The sequence below is a fragment of the Danio aesculapii genome, chromosome 5 (genome assembly GCF_903798145.1).
Source record: "Danio aesculapii chromosome 5, fDanAes4.1, whole genome shotgun sequence".
NCBI lineage: Eukaryota > Metazoa > Chordata > Actinopteri > Cypriniformes > Danionidae > Danio > Danio aesculapii.
This window is the reverse complement of record NC_079439.1, coordinates 66762369-66784622: the sequence shown is the minus strand read 5'-3', so window position 1 is coordinate 66784622 and position 22254 is coordinate 66762369. Positions and strand designations below refer to the sequence as shown.

The 22254-nt window shown below is 33.4% G+C and overlaps 1 protein-coding gene across 1 annotated transcript in view; it reads left to right on the top strand.

Annotated features, from left to right (window-relative positions):
- The window catches only part of notch1b (notch receptor 1b), a 122932-nt gene that overhangs the window by 35538 nt on the left and 65140 nt on the right, over nucleotides 1-22254 (top strand). Inside the window, 7 exon segments of the mRNA XM_056458743.1 lie at nucleotides 1049-1311; nucleotides 3636-3974; nucleotides 11398-11520; nucleotides 13618-13851; nucleotides 14128-14283; nucleotides 16654-16839; nucleotides 19676-19789. Coding sequence (XP_056314718.1) covers nucleotides 1049-1311; nucleotides 3636-3974; nucleotides 11398-11520; nucleotides 13618-13851; nucleotides 14128-14283; nucleotides 16654-16839; nucleotides 19676-19789 — 1415 coding nt within the window.

Genomic DNA, 22254 nt, shown 5'->3' with positions numbered 1-22254 from the left:
TCAATAATTCTTTTCACATTATGGCCAATCTAGGGCTAGGGCAAACAAAACATTTGAATTTTGAATATTTATTGAATTTATTTAAATAAAAGACACATTCAGTACAAACTAGGTTTGTCAAAAAAAATTATTTTGAATATTAGTCTAATTTTTTATTATAAAAAACACATTCAGAACAAACTAGGGCTCTCAAAAATTAAATTTTGAATATTCGTCGAATTTATAAAATAAAAGACACATTTAGAACAAACTAGGGCTGTCAAAAAAAACGCATTATGAATATTCGTCAAATTTATAAAACAATTCTGCATTCAGGACGACCTAGGGCTGCCAAAAAAAAATCATTTTGATTATTCACCGAATTTATTTAAATAAAAGACACGTTCAGTACAACCTAGGGCTGTCAGAAAAAATATTTTTGAATATTTGTCAAATTTATATGTAAAAAAAAGACACATTCAGAACAAACTAGGGCTGTCAAAAATAAATCTAACTTTGAATATTTGGCGAATCTATAAAAAAAGACACATTTGAATGTGTTAAAAGGTGCGCAAGATGATGATGTAACTGTGGTGGTTTTTATTATAAAAAACACATTCAGTACAAACTAAGGCTTTCAAAAAATTAATTTTGAAGATTCATCGAATTTATTTAAATAAGCGACACATTCAGTACAAACTAGGGCTGTCAATTTTTTTTGGAATATTTATCGAATTTATTTAAATAAAAGACACATTCAGTATAAACTAGGGCTGTCAAAAAAAATATTTTTGAATATTTGTCAAATATATAAAATAAAAGACACATTCAAAACAAACTAGGGCTGTCAAAAATAAATCTAACTTTGAATATTTGTCGAATTGATAAAAAAAAAAGACACATTTGAATGTGTTAAAAAGTGCGCAAGATGATGTATCTGTGGTGGTTTGTTTTGAAGAACTCATGCTATGATCCAGAAAATTCTGGAGTTTTCCTACTCCTTTCATTGAAATATCATCTAGCTTAAATCAAGCTTAATGAATTATCGTGACTTATTTCCTCTCCTCAGGTGTCTGGATCTGTACGCCGGCCCAGCGTGCCAGTTCCGCAACCCTTGCCTCCAATCCCCATGCAGAAATGGTGGCGTGTGCCGTTTGATCACTTCTGCCAACAAGGTGGACTTTGTCTGCAACTGCAGCCTGGGCTACACGGACCGACTGTGCCTCACTCCCACCAACAACGTGTGCCTTGGTGCCCCTTGCCGAAACGGAGGCACGTGCGAACTCACCAGCATCCACAACTACAGGTGTAAATGCCCACCAGGCTGGTCAGGTAAGCCCACGATCTAGTATTAACATCCTTGAAAACACTTATTATGATTATTATTTACAATATTTGAAAAATCTGATGTTGCGATATTTTTTTTTACTGCGATATATATTGCGATATGGATATAATGTCTATTTGGAAAGATTTCATGAATTTAAATCAACTGGGATGATTAAATCTTTTTCTATAAAGTGGATCTGCATAAATTATAATAAATTACAAGCAAAAATAAATAAATAAAAAGTGCTTCATGGGGATTCTAACAGTATTCAAGTACAGAAATTGAACAGTCAAGCGTAAAATAACATGATCATCTTTGTATAAATAATTTTACAAATATTAATTAATATATTAATATTCATATTTAATAATATTTTTATCTTTTAATTTCTTATATTGCAGATCACTGAAGAACTACACATATGCCAGCACATGAACTACCAGGATGTTTTGCGCAAATCTACTCCCGCTACAGTTGACAGTAATCCGGACACTCACTCACACACAAAGCTGAAACTCGTGTTCTATGATTACTTGGACTATAAACACAGCACACAAACACCTCTGGGCTGTGTGTGTGAATGAGTGTCCGGATTATTGTCAGCTGTAGCGGGAGTTGTTTAGTGCAAAGCATCCTGGTAGTTGTAGTTCATGTGGTGACATGTGTGTTGTTCTCCAACGATTTGCAAACGCTGGATCGCTGATGATTGTAACAGCAGGATTAGATTAGGCCGCAGACACCTGCGATGTGTCTATTGCAGATACACACATTGTGATATAGATGCTCAAACTATATATTGTTAAGCCCTATTTTTAATCTACTGTTTTCCAATTTTAGATTTTTGTAAAAATGCTTGAAAATAGTTTTATAGTTTTTTTTACATAATTTATTTCACTAAATAGGTAATGCTAATAAACTATTTCAATCAAATAAAATCAATCTCGTTGCTTTCGCATAAAATGAATAACATGTTGTAGCATGAGCTGCCTGTCTTTTTTAAACAAATTAAAATAAATGTAAAATTAAGAAGAAAGGTAACATATTTTAGATATTTTAGACATTTAAGAAATTAAATCATAGTAATTCAATGTTGGGCTTTGGGTAAACATGCCATAAGTAGGCCCACACGGAATCTGCGCGCAGAATTCCGCAGATTTTCCGCAGAATTCCACAGATTTTTAACCCATCATTAATTCTGTTTATTTACTTGAGTAAATGTGTGTAAATCTATATTTATTCAGTTTTTAAATTAATTACAGTAATATTATTGATTAATAGGAAAATGTTCATCTGATTTATGTACAATGCAGTTTGTACAGTAATATTTTCCATCTTGTAGTAGATGTATATTATATGAGATACTTGCTTTGCATACCAAATAAAGTGAATTGGATTTGCATTTTAAACATTAATTAAAAGTTAAAAAGATATTATTTTTTATTTCACATATTAAGGTTTTAGTTATCATATTCCCAAAATATTTCCGCAGAAATCCACAGATTTTTAGCAAAATTCTCCGCAGATTCCGTCTGGCCCTATATAAGGTATCGCAAAGTGCGAATCTGCAATAGTCACATTGTAGGATGCCAACAATTTCAAGTGAATTTAAACCATTTAAACACAATAAATTGCAAATTTGTCACTTTAACAAGGAATAATTGTTTAATTATTCATACAGTGAAGACTATACCATGTTATTTTACATTCGATTATCGTTTATCTGTACCTCGACAGTTTCGGTGGAGCTCAGGAACCAACATAGGCTCATTCTGAAAACGTAGATCGCGAATTATGTAGCCAGAAGTCTGCATGGCTGCATTTCGTTTTTAAAATGAAAGCTACGGGGTGGTATGACGCCAGTGTGGATGGCTTTGCAGCTGTTACCAGTTTGTCCAGTGGCTCGCCGCATATGTCAGCAGACTTGAGACGCAAAGAGGAGTTGTTGGTAAGTCAGTCAGTCAGTGGACAGCGGCCTCTGGTAGATTTACGCGAGAACAGCAGGTGCAAATGGCACTCGAAAACAAACACTGCAAAAAAAACATAGCTCCTGGGACATTTTTGGCGCTCTCCAGAAATGTATAAAGCGCCAAGTTTTCAGAATGAGCCTGGGTTGAAAACAAAAGATCGCAATGTCAGTTCTTTCCAATATCTAACGGTTAGCATCTGATATAATGAAGTCAGTATTTGTATATAATATTCCACAGATGTAAAGTGCTAGAAAAGGTTGGAAAATGCACCTGGAAAATGCTTCAATTTGAAGAATTTGGAAAAGTCTGCGCTAACATCTAAAAGCGTGTTCTGACTTTACAATGCTCTTCATCGCCAGGTAAAACCTGCCAGCAAGCTGATCCCTGTGCCTCAAATCCTTGTGCCAATGGTGGTCAGTGTAGCCCCTTTGATTCGGACTTCCTCTGCCACTGTACACCGTACTTCTCAGGCCAGACCTGCAAACAAGATGTCAACGAGTGCGCGCAGATTCCCTCTCCGTGTAAGAACGGTGGCGTGTGTGAGAACGGAGTGGGCACGTATCACTGCAACTGTCCCGCCGAGTACACTGGGAAACACTGCGAGAGTCTGTATCAGCCCTGTAACCCCTCGCCATGCTTCCACGGGGGCACCTGCGTACAGAAGGGGGAGACCAGCTACGAGTGCTCCTGTCTGCCAGGTAAGTGCCTTTAAAGTACACATGAAAACAAAACTAACTATATGATTTTGCTAGCTCACCTTGCTAGTTTTGTGGTGAATAATTCATCTGTGCATGTCATTAACAAAAAATAAATAGGCTGTCCTTATTTGTAATCTAAAATTAAAATTTTAAAATGCACTTCCTGTTTGTTTTTAATTAAGTTCTCGGATTACGTCTTTCTGAGGGCGTGGCTATCATACTTATCACACTCCCGAAATGCTTTTCCCGATCTGTCTGAATGAAATGCCTACTTTACTACATCTAATCAGCTTGCAGTAGAAAAAACAAGCCACACCCACTGTTTTCTTAATATTCAGTTTCTCTAGGAGCACATCAAATGTGAAGTGTCTTGAGGGGCGGGGCATGTCAGATACTAGAGAGTATTTAATTGGTCAGAGAATTTGATCAGAAACTGAAGTATGAGGTGACGTGAATAAAACCGTTATTCATATTAGGTGGAAGTGAGAAAACGGCAAGCTTTACATGTTTATGTTTGATTTATATCTTCTAGATGCTAATCTTAGCTTATAGATATCCTGAAATCTAACAATACTGATACTTACAACTTTATTACAACTTTATTTTTACATTTACCAGTAGCCGCTTTTTTAGATATTATTCAGCCTCTTCAGGATTTTGTGGAAAAAAAAACAAAAATTGCGACAAAAATGTTTGATTTTGTGACAAGTTTTGCAAAATTTGCAGCAAATTTCGTGGCTTTTCTTTTTTTATTGGTTTACTGTGAAAATATGTACAAAGATGTAAACATCTTAATGCTTTATTAATTTAGTTTGAACTTGAGATTCCCCGATTTCTGTCATTTATTTAAAGGAAGCACTGAGAGAAACTAGACTTTACCTCTAAAGCTGCTGGACCATATTTGAAAATCATACATTTTTTACCTGCATATTTTGCGATGAGTATGTGCGGTGAAAATAAATATATAAAGTAAAATAAATATATTGTAATACAGTTTAATAATGAATAATGAACGTAATTAAGAAGTGATGTATATTTATGAACTAATTTTGAGAGGATCGCATGCTTATGATTGACCACAGCTGGTCCTGCATTAGCAACACAGGATTCGCCAATCAGATGAATCCTAACTCAAATGCTCAGAGTTTCTTACCTTAGTCATCTTTGTTTTTGTCTTTGTCAAGAATGTCACTGGTTCAATCCCACTTGGCCAGTAGACGTTTCTATGCAGAGTTTGCATGTTTTTTCCCCCTGGTTTTCCAGTTTCCTTCCACAGTCTTTCCTCCCAAAGACATGCGACGTAGGTAAATTGACCAAACCAAATTGACACATTGATGAGCTCTTAATCTGCAATCCCTAACCGCTTTCAACTATTAATAAGATGGGGAGTTCTCGATATCTACCTGAGCTCAAACTCCCCTCTTGCCCTTTAAATGGAAGGGAGCCCCAGGCTTGAGGATCTTATGAGCTCAGGGCTCTCTCCAGGGACCGCATGCCAAACGCAATTTATAATCAATCATCAGCTAAGTGTGAACTCTTGAATTGCACAAATAAATAAATAAATATGTCACACAGGCACTTAAAATGTTTTACTAATTTTTACGTCTATTGGACTTTTCGAGACTGTAGCGCGCAGCGTGATGATGTACTGGATCAGGTTCACTACGTAATAGACGATCGCCTACACATACCCCTACCCTAAACCAACAGTTACAGTAGCATGGGCATTACCTTAGTGGGCGGTACAATGTCCACTATGTAGTGGACCTGGTCCAGTACGTCATCGTGGTTACAGGCTGCAGTGAGGACATCTTGAACTTTTCTGCATAAAATAACAAGAACAAAGCAATGACTACTCCATTTTTTAAAATAATTGCATATAATAAAGCAGTAAAATAATGTGTCTAGATATAATACACAACTACAACAGACTAAAACAATACATAACAATATAAATAGATTGTTAGTATAAGAACTGATACGTTTTAGTACTACAAATGTAAATCAATGGCATATTTTGCCATGCCGGCAGTTAGCTCTCTGAAACTCTCACATGGTCGCCCACTGAAGCTAAGCAGGGCTGAGCCAGGTCAGTACCTAAATGGGAGACCACATGGGAAAGCTAGGTTGCTGCTGGAAGTGGTGTTAGTGAGGCCAGCTGGGGGCGTACAACCTACAGTCTGTGTGGGTCCTAACACCCCAGTATAGTGACGGGGACTCTATACTGCTCAGTGAGCGCCGTCTTTCTGATTAAATGTTAAATTGAGGTCCCGCCTCTCTTTGGTCGTTAAAAATACCAGGATGTCCTAAGAAAAAAAGAGTTGGGGTTTAACCCTGGCATTCTGGCCAAATTTGCCCTATGGCCTCTTTCCATCATGGCCTCTTAACCATCCCCATATCTTAATTGGCTTCATCACTCTGTCTCCTCTCCACCAATCAGCTGGTGTGCGGTCTAGCGCAATAAAGCTGCCATCATGTCATCCAGGTGGATGAGGAGATCCTCCCCAATGTGTACAGTGCTTGGAGTGTCTAGAAAAGCACTATATAAATGTAAGGAATTATTATTATTGTTTCATTGATTAAAATTTTAATGAATAAACTGTTCTAATTATGCAATAACGACATTGAAATAAAATTACAGAAAAATAACCACACTCATGATTGTCCTGTCTCGCATGGGCATCTGAGTCAGCATGAACAGTACATCAACATGCACTTTATTATGTACTGTAGGTCTAATGCTTATGTGATTATGTATTTAGCTGACTTGTTCTAGCATATACCTTTTCTTGGCTTAAGAGCTGTTTGCCATGCTAAGAATCCAAAGACTGCATGTCTCATGATTATAGGCTGTAGGGCTCGAATCTTTTTAATCATGACGAGGGCTTTAACTGACATTAGTTATGAAACAAATGACGGATCAATGGCAGCCTCTCCGCTTTGATCAGTCAGAGGAAATCCACTCAGCTTATTTTGACTCACGAGTGTCCTGTTGACGATGTCTGTTCCAGCGGCAAGACTAATGATAGCGGCCTCGTGTCCGGGTCAGTGCTGAAGGTAGAGATTTCAGATGAGCTCAGTGAGTTTGCAATAACAATGCATTATCAGTGTTTCCCACAACTTTAGGGGAACGTGAGATAGACTACGTGTCCTAGCGTGCACTTTTTGTAGAGACATTTAAACCCAGTCTAATCATAGTATCTGTGTTGCCATATGAAAATAAAATCTGTCTTAAATACAAAAATAAATGCTAAATATGCTTCAAGAGTTCACACTTAGCTGATGATTGATTATAAAGCTTGTTAGGCATGCTGTCCCGGGAGAGAGACCTGAGCTCATAAGATCCTTGAGCCCTCCCGTTTGCAAGGCAAGAGGGGAGTTTGAGCTCATGTAGATCTCGAGAACTCCTCTGCTGTAGTAACTAATGAACAGATAGTGATTGCTCTGAAGAGATAACTACTTGTTGACGCAAATAGCCTAGTGGTTAAGTGTGTCGACATATAGCACCATGGTGCTCACGGCGACCCGAGTTCAATTCCCAGCTCGTTGTCCTTTGCCAACCGTTTCCCTCTCTCTGCTCCCAATACTTTCCTGTCTCCAACCTCTACTGTCCTTTCTAATTAAAGGGGTGAAAAACCCCTAAAAATTTATTTTAAAAAAAGAGATAACTACTTACTAGGATCATGTCTATGGTGGCGATTTGGATTAGTAAATTAACTTAAGTTGCATGTTTTTGGACGGTGGGAGGTGAACCTGGGGGAAACCCACATGAGCATGGGGAGAACGTGTAAACTCTGCACAGAAATGTCAGCTGGCTTAGTAAGGACTAGAACCAGTGATGTTCTGTGCTAACCACTGGGCCACCGTGCCACCCATCTAGGAAAAGAAGAGGAGTAGGGGTGGAAAGGGGAATTCTTTAAAATGAAGATGGCTGTCATATGGAACTTTGGGTATTTATAGTGCCTTAGGAATCGTCTGATTGGTGAATCATAAATTGAATAATGCAGGGCTGGCTTCAAGCAGTTATAAGCACGTGATCCTCTCGAAATTAGTTTAGAAATAAACTTCACTTTGTAATAGTGAAGCTTGCTATTTTGTTTTATTATAGATAATTTTATTTTATGGCAGCGCAGTAGGTAGTGCTGTCGCCTCACAGCAAGAATGTCGCTGGTTCGAGCCTCGGCTGGGTCAGATTATTTTATTTTATTTTATGGATTATTTTATTTCATTTAATGGATTATTTAATTTTATGGATTATTTTATTTCATTTTATTTAATTTTATGGATTATTTTATTTATGGATGATTTTATTTAATTTTATGGATGATTTAATACAATTTTACTTTATGGATTATTTTATTTCATTTTATGATATATTTTCTTTTATTGTATTTTGTTTTATTTAATTTTATTATTTTTTATTTTATTGTATGTAATATATTATTTAATTTTATTCTTTTTGATGGATTATTTCATAATTTTTTTAAATTAATTTATGGATTATTTAATTTTTTATGGATTATTTTATTTTAGTTATAGATTATTTTATTTTATGCATGATTTCATTTAATTTCATGAATTATTTTTTATTTTATTTATTTATTTATTTTATTTTATTGGTGCTTTAAATTGAGTGGGGGGGGGGGGGGGGGGGCTAATAATTCTGACTTTAACTGTATATATACAGTTGAAGTCAGAATTATTAGCTCCGCTTTGAATTTCTTTTTCAAGGAAGGACATTTTCACAGTATGTCTGATAATATTTTTTCTTCTGAAGAAAGTCTTATTTGTTTTTATTTCGGCTAGAATAAAAGCAGTTTTAAATTTTTTTAAAAACATTTTAAGGTCAAAATTATTAGCCCCTTTAAGCTAATATTTTTTTTCAATAGTCTACATAACAAACCATCATTATACAATAACTTGCCTAATTACCCTAACCTGCCTAGTTACCCTAATTAACCTAGTTAAGCCTTTAAATGTCACTTTAAGCTGTATAGAAGAGTCTTGAAAAACATCTAGTCAAATTTGATTTACTGTCATCATGACAAAGATAAAATAAATCAGTTATTAGAACTATTATGTTTAGCAATGTGTTGAAAAAAATCTTCTCTCCGTAAACAGACATTAGGGAAAAAAATAAACAGGGGGGCTAATAATTTTGACTTTAACTGTATATATATTTATATGTTTGTTTTTATATATATATATATATATATATATATATATATATATATATATATATATATATATATATATATATATATATATATTTATTTATTTATTTATTTATTTATTTTTTTTTACCATATGGGCTCCTCTGCATGTGTTTTTATGTTAACAGGCCGGCAGGAATTTGTGCTTATCATGAGGAAATGTCTGTACGACAACTTCCTTATGCTGGTGTTCATAGGTTTAAGTCAGTGTTAGAACATTTGTGTGTGTGTGTGTGTGTGTGTGTGTGTGTGTGTGTGTGTGTCCAATCACTATAGATCTGAGTGGACCTCATGTCATCTAAATAACCCTAAGCTCAGCTGTTAGGAAACATCACTAAAGTCACATCTTCCGTGCTTTCATCGGCTTTGACGGAGTCACACATATATAACATTGTGATCAGTTATGAAACACATCCTAAGTGAAATTTTTGGAGTTAATTTGTAGGAAATTGTGGTTAGAGTCGGTTGGGTCGTTGTCGTTGATGCCTCTAACAGAATCCTGGTACTGCTAGTCTTCTCAGAAAAGGAAGACTGTTGACCGCAATAACACTAACGTCTGTTTTTCGAACGTCGCAGGGAGTTTCACAAAACTTTTTTCCCTCTACTTATGCTGGGAAACAATTGAATTTGCATGTTTGTGTTAAAGGATCTGCACTGTGCAATCTGATAGTTGAACAGTTGCACAAATATTTATCAACATCTAGAATATTTGACTTTATGGGTTATTTTAGTTCGTTGATTTACATTTTTTTGCTTATATTATGGTATATTATATTATTCATTCATTCATTCATTTTATTTTCGGCTTAGTCCCTTTATTAATCCGGTGTCGCCACAGCGGAATGAACCGCCAACTTATCCAGCACATGTTTTATGCAGCGGATGCTCTTCCAGCTGCAACCCATGACTGGGAAACACCCATACACTCTTATTCACACACTACAGACAGTTTTGCTTTGCCAATTCACCTGTACCGCATGTCTTTGGACTCTGAGGGGGAAACTGGAGCACCCAGAGGAAACCCACGTAAACGCGGAGAGAACATGCAAACTCCACACAGAAATGCCAACTGACCTAGCCGAGGCTCGAACCAGCGACATTCTTGCTGTGAGGTGACAGGACTACCTACTGCTCCACCCAATATTATATTATATTATATTATATTATATTATATTATAATATATTATATTGGAGGTGATGTGGCGCAGTGGTTAGCACTGTCGCCTCACAGCAAGAAGGTCGCTGGTTTGAATCCCGGCTGAGTAAGTTGGCATTTCTGTGTGGAGTTTGCATGTTCTCCTGTGGGTTTCCTGCGGGTGCTCCGGTTTCCTCCACAGTCCAAAGACATGCGCTACAAGTGAATTGGGTAAGCTAAAATTGGCCGTAGTGTATGTGTGTGAATGAGAGTGTATGTGTGTTTCCCAGTGATGGGTTGCAGCTGGAAGGGCATTAGCTGCGTAAAACATGTGCTGGAAAAGTTGGCAGTTCATTCCACTGTGGCATCTCCAGATTAATAAAGAGACTAAGCCAAAAAGAAAATGAATTATATTTTATTATATTATATTATATTATATTATATTATATTATATTATATTATATTATATTATATTATATTATATTATATTATATTATATTATATTATATTATATTATACATTATTTAACAATAATCAACATAATGTTGATTTTTATTCATTGCTTTTATTCTGTTCTATTGTATTCTATTTATTTTACTATTGACAACTTTAGAGCAAATCATATGGACATATTTTTATGCTAAATTGTATTATAATATTATTAATGCACAATAATAAAATCAATCAAAATGTTCAAAAAAGTCTATATGTATATTTCACAAAATTTGTGAATATGACAGGCCTTTGAGCTCAAGAAACATGTTAGTGTCAGTGTTGAATACTTGTGTTTTTTGTGGAAACTGTAATGCGTTTTTTTTCTTCTGGATTCTTTGATTGGTAAAAAGACTAGATAAAAAAATGTGAAAATCTCTACATACATTTTAATACATACATTTTTTAACAACAAATTTATAAAGCTATTTTAAATATAAAAACAAAACCTACTAAAGTTTTAAACAGTGATCTTTTTAAAATTGCTGTACTAAGCAAGCAGATTATAACATGAACAACTGTAAGACATTTGGGATTGAAAAATTATTTATGTTTGATTTTTTTTAATAACTTTTTTTTCCAGGCTTTAGTGGGCAGAACTGCGAAGAAAACATTGATGATTGTCCAGATCATCGCTGCCTTAATGGAGGGACCTGTGTGGATGGAGTGAACACCTACAATTGCCAGTGCAAACCAGAGTGGACAGGTAGCCTATCCTACTTAAACCCATACTCTATCTACTAACTTTTTGCTAACAACCTTAAGGTTCGATTGCCAGGGAAAGCAAGAACTAATAAGTCTGAGTGCGCCTAAGTGTGAGCGGGCTTGACAAACCACCTGTAGAAAACATACTCTTTCATCTGACACTTAAACCGACCTTTTTTGTACATTTGCATCATATATTTTAGCACTTCTGGTGTGTATTGCCTCTCCTTGTTGAATCGCTGAATGCCTCCTCGGTTTTAAGTGGACAAAAGCATCTGCTAATTGACTAAATGTTATTGTAATAAAACACGTACCTTCGAGTCAATATTTGTCACTTTGCACATCTGTCACATGCATACATGTAAAAATAAGTAGACTTCATTAGGTCAGATTGCTTTTTATTAGTTTGTTTTTATTAGGCTGTCTGCAGGGTCTTAAAAACTATTAAAATTATTACTTTTTCCTTTAGATTAATCCTAAATCTGTAACGATCGCAGAGAGTTCACTTCCCGCGTCATTCAAATTAAATGTATGAAAGCATTTAAATTTCCTGTAAATATATAATGATGATGGAAGAAGTTGTGGTGGGTTATTCAGGATGTGAAGGGTTTCTTAGGTTATTAAAGGGGTTTTCTGTGACTACTTGTTTAGCCTGCATTAATGCATTCGGTGTAAGCTGCACGATTAATCATTAAAAGATCAGGATCTCAACAACCATACAACATAAATTATAAATGATGGTGATTTGCGTGTGTTTATTAATCCTTCGAATTGCTGCATTTAAATCTGTGTTTGAAAAAGGCAAAAATCAGGATTCAGTGTTTAGTCTTTTGAGATAGTCATGAAATTACAGTCGAATAACACAGAAGTACTGGGAGAACAGTTTATAGTTTAGATAAAACCACTGATGTTTATGGTAAAGATTAAAATCCCTGTGATATGCATTTAACGATGCTCAAAAATGGATGGTGTAGGCAGCAGTTACATTATTTAACCAATAGGTGGCGACAACCAGCCATCAAAAATATGCCACTGAATAACTGCCAAAATGATCCATCTAGTAATGAAGCATTAAGTTTTATGAGTGAATAGCTGAATCATTCATTGAAAATAAGACTAGAAAAGAATATGAGTTGTGCAAAGGATAATGTTAGATTTCGAGATTTAGCATCATCAGCAACAGTAGTAGTAACAGTGAATTTTTCACAGTACTGAATATTTTACCATTTATTTTTATTCTGCTGATTATTTCTTCATTTTATTTGTAATATTTTTTATATGTTTTGTAATAAATGGCAAGCAAATTACATTTGTCTCCTCCCCTTTTCGGCTAATCCAAAAAATGGTCCTATCCGTGACTAAAAAACCATAATGTGATCCAAACCACTAATATGAATAATGTTTAGCTTTGCATTAGTTTCTTACAATCAGTATTTAGCAAATATAAGTTGTCACAAAATGTCACCAATGTTACCGGTTGACACGTAAAGTGGCTAAAGTGATTTTAAAATGTATGGAACGAGTCTTAACCTTCTGGGGGTTAGTGGCCACATACGTGGACAGCACATTTTAGCTCTTAAGTGGCTATTTAATATACTTTGTATTATATTTAATATACTTTGAATGTTTTATATTTTGTTACAGACATACTGTGTCATCCTGCAACTGTTTTGAAGCTGTGAAATGTCCCAAACACTATTTTTAACTGTCCAAAATGGGCAAAAAAATTTGCATTTACTCTCTGATAGTCAAAGCATGTTCCAAAAAAAATTCTATGTTATATTTGCATTAAAAAACATTCAGGAAAAAGTGTTTTATGTAAATTCGGACCACAAGTCCACATATTTGGACATAATTTTTCTCTAAAAGTACATCATATCAAAAGATGATACTTAGATTTTTATTCTAATTAGGTTCCAATAAGCTCAAATAGCAAAGAGAAATAAAAATGCATGTAAAAAAACACCTTGGGCCTTAAGAGGTTAATCTAGATCTTAAAAGGTATTGAATTTTACTCACTGATTCCTGTATATACCATGATTGGATGCATGCAATATTTTTGCAATGAAATGAATGGCTGTATGTATGAATTCCTCAGGTCAGTTCTGTACTGAAGATGTCAATGAGTGCGATTTGATGCCCAACTCTTGCCAGAACGGTGGCACGTGCTTGAACACGCAGGGTGGGTATAACTGTGTGTGCGTGAACGGCTGGACGGGGGACGACTGCAGCGAGAACATCGACGACTGCGCAGATGCTGCCTGTCATACTGGAGCCACATGCCATGATCGGGTGGCCTCCTTCCTCTGCGAATGTCCTCACGGGCGCACAGGTGCACAATGTTTTTTTTTTCTTTTCTTTTTCGCATGCATGTGAATTACAATTTGAGGCTCTTGTTCTGTTATTTGAACATTAGCCTTTTTCAATTCAGTTCATCTTTATTTCTACAGCACTTCTACAATGTAGATACAACGTTCCATTCAGTTCATTTGATCTTTATTTCTATGTAGAAAATGCTTCTCAATAGCAGGTGTAAGTCAAAATACATTGGTTGATCTTAATGTCGTAAAATCCTCAAGCTAATTGTTATCGTGTGTCTGTGTTTCAGGTCTGTTGTGTCATCTAGATGATGCTTGCATTAGTAACCCGTGTCAAAAAGGCTCTAACTGTGACACCAACCCAGTGAACGGCAAGGCCATCTGTACCTGTCCACTGGGTTATGTTGGGCCGGCCTGTGACCAAGACGTTGACGAATGCTCACTAGGTGAGAACTGGCTTCTGAAGAATAAATAACAAATAACACAATTATTGTTTTTGTTGCATCTGTTAACATTATTACTTGACTATCTAAGTTGATGAGCATAATATCTGTGCAATATCTGTTGATATGAATGATACCTCAAATGGTGCAATGACTTGAGGATACTTTTATTTTTTGCCTGTGCAAAATAAATCATGCAGAAACAAAAAGGACATTTTGTAAAACTTACAGGGTTCGCATAAGGTGCTTGACGTGCTTAAAGTGCTTGAATATGGCATTTAAAAATTCCTGGAAAACCTGGAAAATTGGCTTGTTTTGTTGAAAAGTGCTTAAATTAACAAGAAGGTTTTGTGTGCAATTTTCACGCCGGAAAAATAAAATGTTTGTGAATTTTTGCATTAAATAGTAGCAAAAATTCACAAACATTTTTGGTAACACCTTATAATAACTACACACTATGAATCATTTACTAAGCATTAGCATCTAGTGAATTCATTATTTGTAAAGTATTAACTCTACATTAATAAACGTTAGTAAGCAGTTTAAAACTGCAGCTACAAATGCTCTATTCTTGACTTATAAACATATTTATAATGTGCTTAATACTTGTATTTTCATACTTAGTTAATGATTTATTTTCATTACTAAATTAAGTATTGCATTATTTATAAACCAGTTGTATTTAAGAGTAGTTGAGGGTTTTTAGGATCATTCAGAATGAGTTAGTAAATGATTAATGAACTATTGAAATCAACATTTATGTATCTTATTATTCAGGCATACACTAATAGTTAACTAATATGTTAATAAATGCTTTATTAACTCAACCTCACGCAATTTTGTGACCTAATCTAAAGTGATGACTATTCATGCTTTATAAATCCCTTATAAATGGATTTGGATAAAAGCGTCTGCTAAATGTAAATGTAAATGAAAATTAAAGGCTCAGAATCAAATAATCAATAATCTTTGCAATCTTTTCTAAAAAATAAAATTACTGTAAAGTTTAAGCATTGCCAAATAACAGGAGTGTCAAAAAACGACATAAAACTGGATATAACAACAATATAATAATTTAACAATATAATAAGATGCAATGTTTAAACTCTACAGTTATTTTATTTTAGATAAGGTTGCAAAGATTTATTTTTCATTTGAAGTACAGTTTTATTTGTGTCTCTTTAAATGAAAAGGAATAAATAATGTCGTTTATCCTGTTTAGAATTTAACTGAGCCTTTAATTGTCATTTATAAGGGATTTATAAAGCATAAATAGTCCTCATTTTAGATTAGGTCACAAAACTAGATGAAGTTGAGTTAATAAAGCATTTCTTAACATAAATAGTAACCCTTAATATATGCCTGAATAATAAGACATATAAATGTTGATTTCAATAGTTTATTAATCATTTACTAACTCATTCTGAATGATCCTAAAAACCCTCAACTACTCTTAAGTACAAATGATTTGTAAATAATGCAATACTTAATTTAATAATGAAAAATAAATCATTAACAGAGTATGAAAGTACAATTATTAAGCACATTATAAATATGTTTGTAAGTCAAGAATACAGCATTTGTAGCTGCAGTTATAAACTGCTTAATAACGCTTATTAATGTAGAGTTAATGCTTAACAGATAATGAATTCACTATTTGCTAATGCTTAATAAATGATTTATAGTGTGTAGTTATTATAAAGTGTTAACACATTTCTTTATTTTGACGTGATTCCGACATGAATCTGAAGCAGTGATTTGACTGATGTGAAAAGTGGGCAATCACAGTCGACCTTGTCTAGTTTTACATGAAACCTAAGGGCGGGACAAACAAATGTTGATTAGATGCTTGTCGGATGTTTTCATCATATATATAAAACTGCAATAAACTGTTTCTTATTGGCAATGGAATAAAATACACGGAGCATATTTGTGTTTCAATTCACACTATGAACACTCTGACTTTAGCCTATATAAGTTCTGTTTAGAACGTGATGCTATCTGTTCTGAATTACCGTGTTAAAGCATTTGTAAATTTGACAGTAAAATTATATTGTTTTGGTCTTGGTTGGGTTTGTGTGTAAAAGAAGTTCAAGCATTTAAAATTAGTGTTAACTGGATGCATTTTGTGTCAAAGCAACAAGAAATGTGTTAATTGTTTAGCCTACAAAGACGGATGTTGTGCTTTAGACTTATTTAAATGAACTGCATTAACAGACCAATCACAACAGCATTTTAATCAACCCTTAAAAACCGCAGCAATTACAGCAGAATACCATAGCCAACCTAAAGCCAACATTAGGAAAATGTAGTTAGTATCATGAAATATTTGAAATGCAGATGTTTTGATAGTGTTTTGTGTCTATCTTTTAGGTGCAAACCCTTGTGAACATGCTGGAAAGTGTATAAACACAAAAGGTTCCTTCCAGTGTAAATGTCTGCAGGGATACGTGGGAGCTCGATGTGAGCTGGACATAAACGAGTGCATGTCCACCCCATGCCAAAACGACGCAACCTGTTTGGATCAGATTGGAGGCTTCCATTGCATCTGTATGCCAGGTAACCAGAGGGACTCCTGCATTTGGTTTAGGAAACATTTTAATCAATTGGTGATGGTATTACCTTTAACTGCACAAAATGCTTTTCTTAGTTAGAGTTTTTTGTCTTGTTTCTAGTCCAGGTTTTCTTTATAAGCAAAAACGTCTTGTTTTCAAAAATAATAAGTCAAAATTAAGTGAGTTTTTTCTTAAAAGTAGCAACTTAATCTTCCAATGGGTTGCTATTGAGAACAGGAGAAGCTAAATAATTTAGACGTATTATTTCTGAAAACAAGATATTTTTTACTTGTCTAGAAAATTCTCCTTTATTTATTTATTTATTTATTTATTTATTTATTTATTTATTTATTTATTTATTTATTTATTTATTTATTTATTTATTTATTCATTCATTCATTCATTCATTCATTCATTTATTATATTTTTATTTATCTATTTTTATTGATTATTATTTATTATTGATTATTATTATTATTTATTTATTTTTTATTATTGTGTATTAATATTTGTATTTATTATTTGTTATTTTTATAATTATTTATTTATCATCATTATTATTATTATTATTATTTATGTATTATTTATTATTTAATATTTATTATTTTTATCTATTATTTTTTATTTATTTTGTATGATTTATTTTGTATGATTTATTTTGTATGATTTATTTAATTATTTATTTATTTATTTAATAATTAAAATAATTTATTAATTAATTTTTGGCTGAAGAGTCTATTTCCACACCTTTTTTATGCCAAAACTGAAAATTCTGTTAATTTTGCCTGTTCGTTTACATGACAATGTTGTTTTTGGGACTGAAAACTCATCAATTTGAAGACAGGTTTCAAAGCGAACGTTTTCGAAAATGCTGGCATTTTCATGTACATGTAAACACCGAAAACCAAAGTCTTTGAAAACAATGAAGTCATGCACATACATAGTACATGTTTATGGGAATGTAGATTAAAAGTAAACGCAAACAAAGTTAAACAACAATGGCAAAGTATGTGGTAGCTTTGTTGCTTTATTAAAGCTTCATCTGTAAAGTGTAAATTTACTTTATATTACAACCAAAAGATGAGATGCATATGTTATACACACAGAAAATTATACTGTACATAGGCACAAAGGCCAAGCTGCTTTCGCTGACATGTTATAATTTCCCTACTCAAACTGTTTAATAACAAGACCTGCTATATGTAACAGATAATTGTAAATTTGGATAGTTTTGAAAACGTCATGCAGAGCTGAAATTCTTTCAAAACGCAAAGGAAAAACTCTTTCAGTTTTGGTTACAAGACTAATGATATTGATGGCAGACTGTGTAAGCATTACTAAATAGTTCAGTTATAAATTTTTGTAAGGATATATGAGTATAAGCAGAATAAATTACACTGGTCTGTTAAATTATTACAAAATAATTGTTATGTGACCACAATGCGAAGCATAATAATTCAATAGACCAGATTAAATTGTTCTGCTTATACTGTACCATGATTACCATGCCTAAAGATATTGTTCAAATGTTGTATTTCAAGACATTTATACTTAAACAGCTGCTCTGTGGGACTACTTTCTTACGCATTTTCTTACTCATTTTGTTTTGATTTTATTTTTGACTATTGTAGGCTGTGAAATAACCAAAGTCATTTAGCGTAGTGATATGCAACTGTAATGCGACCAAAACCTACCTGGAACTACTTTAGACACTGTTTGTCTATCTGAAAATAATTATGTCAATATTATCACTGTAAATAGTAAATATTAAAGTAAACTGTGCAATAATTAAGTATTTATGAATTCCTTTTTGTGATTTTAAATTGGTTTCTATTTTATATAACTATATTTTTTATAAATTTAGGAAAGCTTATTAATTATGTTAGGTTTTTATAGTGTTTTCTGATGTTTTAATCGCAATTATCACTGTCAGAAGTAAGTATTACAACAAACTGTGCAATATTTAAGTATTTATTTATTCTTTTTTGTGATTTTAAATTGGTTTATATTTTATATAACTATATTTTCATATATTTATGAAAGCTTATTAATTATGTTAGGTTTTTATAGTGTTTTCGGATGTTTTAATCGCAATTATCACTGTCAGAATTAAGTATTATAACAAACTGTGCAATATTTAAGTATTTATTTATTCTTTTTTGGCATTTTAAATCGGTTTATATTTTATATAACTATTTTTTATATATTTAGGAAAGCTTAAGAATTATATTAGGTTTTTATAGTGTTTTCTGATGTTTTAATCGCAATTATCAGTCAGACGTAAGTATTATAACAAACTATGCAATATTTAAGTATTTATTTATGCTTTTTTTGTGATTTTAAATTGGTTTATATTTTATATAACTATATTTTATATATTTATGAAAGCTTATTTATTGTGTTAGTTTTTTATAGTGCTTTCTGATGTTTTTATGACAATTATCACTGTCAATAGTAAATATTATAGTAAACTGTGCAATATTTAAGTATTTATTTATTCCTTTTTGTGATTTTAAATTGGTTTCTATTTCATATAACTATATTTTTATATATTTATGAAAGCTTATTAATTATGTTAGGGTTTTATAGTGTTTTCTGATGTTTTTATGTTCTTGCTGGGTGTCGATGTAACATAATTTTATTCTGCATTACATCTACTGTGATGTTTTGAATGACAAATTAAAGGTAACAAAACATTCATCAGCATACAACAGGCCTGCAGTACAAATACAGTTAATATATTCGGTTGATTACACACAAAAGAAACGTTAACAACATTGTTAAGACATGTTGAATTTTCTGCCTAAGTCCGGAGCTTATTCTCCTATGTTAATTGGCAGGGTACGAGGGAGTCTTCTGTCAGATCAATACCGATGAGTGCGCCAGCATGCCCTGCCTCAACAATGGAAAGTGCATCGACAAGATCAACAACTACCAATGCGAGTGCCCCACAGGTGAGCTTGCAGGGGTCAATCACCTCCCAGGACAGAACAGAGAGGAGAACACTAATCCCTGCCCCGAGGCAGGCTTACACAGCCGCAGATAAAATACTCACAATAATCCATATCAACGCTTGCAGAGAGTTCGAATTTCTGACTGTTTTTGCTTGAATAAGATGATATGATTCATTCATGTGTTGCGAACAAAAATGGCATTTGTATTAATTTAAAACACTGACGCTGTACTATAAAAACAATGCAGGTTTTTTTAAATGCATGAATTAATCATATCATCTTATTCAAGTAAAAACAAATAGAAATTTTAGCTAACTTCTGATTTAAAACGGCCACCAAAGTAATGGATTATAGATAATACCTGCATTTGTAGTGTTTTTATAGTACAGTGTGAGTTTTAAATGTGAACAGCCACAAAAGTGATGGAGTCAGATATATATATACTATTTAGATATACTATTTAGTATACTATTTAGTACATTTGTTTTTTCTGGTACACACACAGATATTTTTGTTAGAAAAAATGCTATATGCTTATTTATAATTGCATATTTTAAATATTATTACATGTAAAATATTTTGTTTAACGGTCAATTACCATTTAATATATGTAACTTTATTATTATACCAAACTGTAGGTAGTTGTTTAGTAGTTTTAGACTTAAACCTGCATTTGTGGTGTTTTCATAGTACAGTGTCAGTGCTTTACATATGAACAGCCGCAGAAGTAATGGAGATTATAGATAATACAGATATATATAAAATATAAAGTACATTTAAGTTCAAAAGATTTGCTTCACAAATGCAGTGTTTCAAAAATAATGCAGATTATGTAGTAATGTTTCTAAATAGTGTAATGATGTCCTGTTTTGTTTCTTCAGGCACACACACACACAAAAAACACTATTTAATTATTTATAATTGTATATTTTAAAATAATATTACATTTCAAAAACATTGTTAATCTGTGTGACTTTATTATTATTCCAAACTGTAGGTAGTTGTATAGTATTTTTAGTATTAGTGTACTAATGTTTCTAAATAGTGTTATGATGTACTGTTTTTTCTGGTACACATATATTTTTGTTAAATACAAATGCTATATAATTATTTATAATAGTATATTTTAAAATATTTTTACATGTAAAAAGAATTATTTACATTATAATCAATGTAGGTACTTTATTATTATACCAAACTGTAGGTAGTTGTTTAGTATTTTTAATAGTTTTAGTCTTTGTTTTAATCTTTTTAGAATCTAAAAAACTAATTGAAAAATGCAATATATATTATGTCTTTTGCATATACTTTGATGCTTTGTGCTGTTCTAACTATGTGAAACTAATTTAATTAAAAATGTTAGTCGTTGAAAAGGCCTCTTCATGTAGGAAAACAGCCCATTTGGGATGCTGAGGAAATCATGCATACAGTAAATGAAAGAGGGTCTATCATCAGGGTGTGTGTGGAGGAGAGGGGGGCCGGCGGGGACCCAAACCCCCAAGAGTGGTGTAGAGGAATTCGGGAGGCTGAAGAAGTGGAGGCCTGGCCCCTTCACCATCATTTCAGATGGAAATCAGAGCTCCTTTTCAGCATGCAGTGCAGGGATCCTTTTCAGTAGTGTACACACCAAATCCCTAGCAACCATAATGGGTGCTCGTCGAAATGTGGCATTTTTAGACGCTCTAAGAAATTCCTGTTTTTTTTTCTGAAGACAGACCTTGATTACAGATGCCAGGGGGTCTCAATGGTAGATGCTAGTTATGAATTCATTATCAGGATTATTATCAAACTAGTTCGGAAAGTTCAAAACTCCCAAAAAAAACTCATTACATTTACTTTTGTAATTTCTGCTATTGAAACCCACTGACATTCATAATCCAGGTCTGTCTTCAGAAAAAAACGGGCATTTCTACAACAAAAGGCCATATCTAGGAAGTAGAATATCATAGAGACTATAGCCGCTTTCATACATCCAGATCTTTCCGGAAAATTACCGGCAATTTTCCGGAAAGGTCTGTATGTGTGAACAGGCCCTTTTTGAAAATACTGCTAAATTCATTCCAGCAATTTTCTGGAAAGAGAAGTTGTAACATTACTGATAATTTGCCAAAATGCTGCGCTGTGTGAACACAGAAGGAAAATTGCTGGAAAGAGCGCGTTCACGCTTAGAACACGTCTACTTCAGCCTGTTTATGAAAATAAAAGCCTTTGAATATTTTTCCAGACACATTTAGCTGCTAGATATTAGTCAGATAACGTTTCTATCCTCCTTCTAGATGCCAACTGTGTAAATAATTATCGATAAAATGCTTATGATAAACTGCCGTTTGTTTACTTTCAAGCTCTGCTTCAGTTGCTTGACGTGTGTGCACGTGAAGCAGCCAGTATGCGCCAACACACACACACATATATTATGTAAATCTCGACATCCGAAAGTGTTCCTTTATATGCTTTCACCGAAGTTG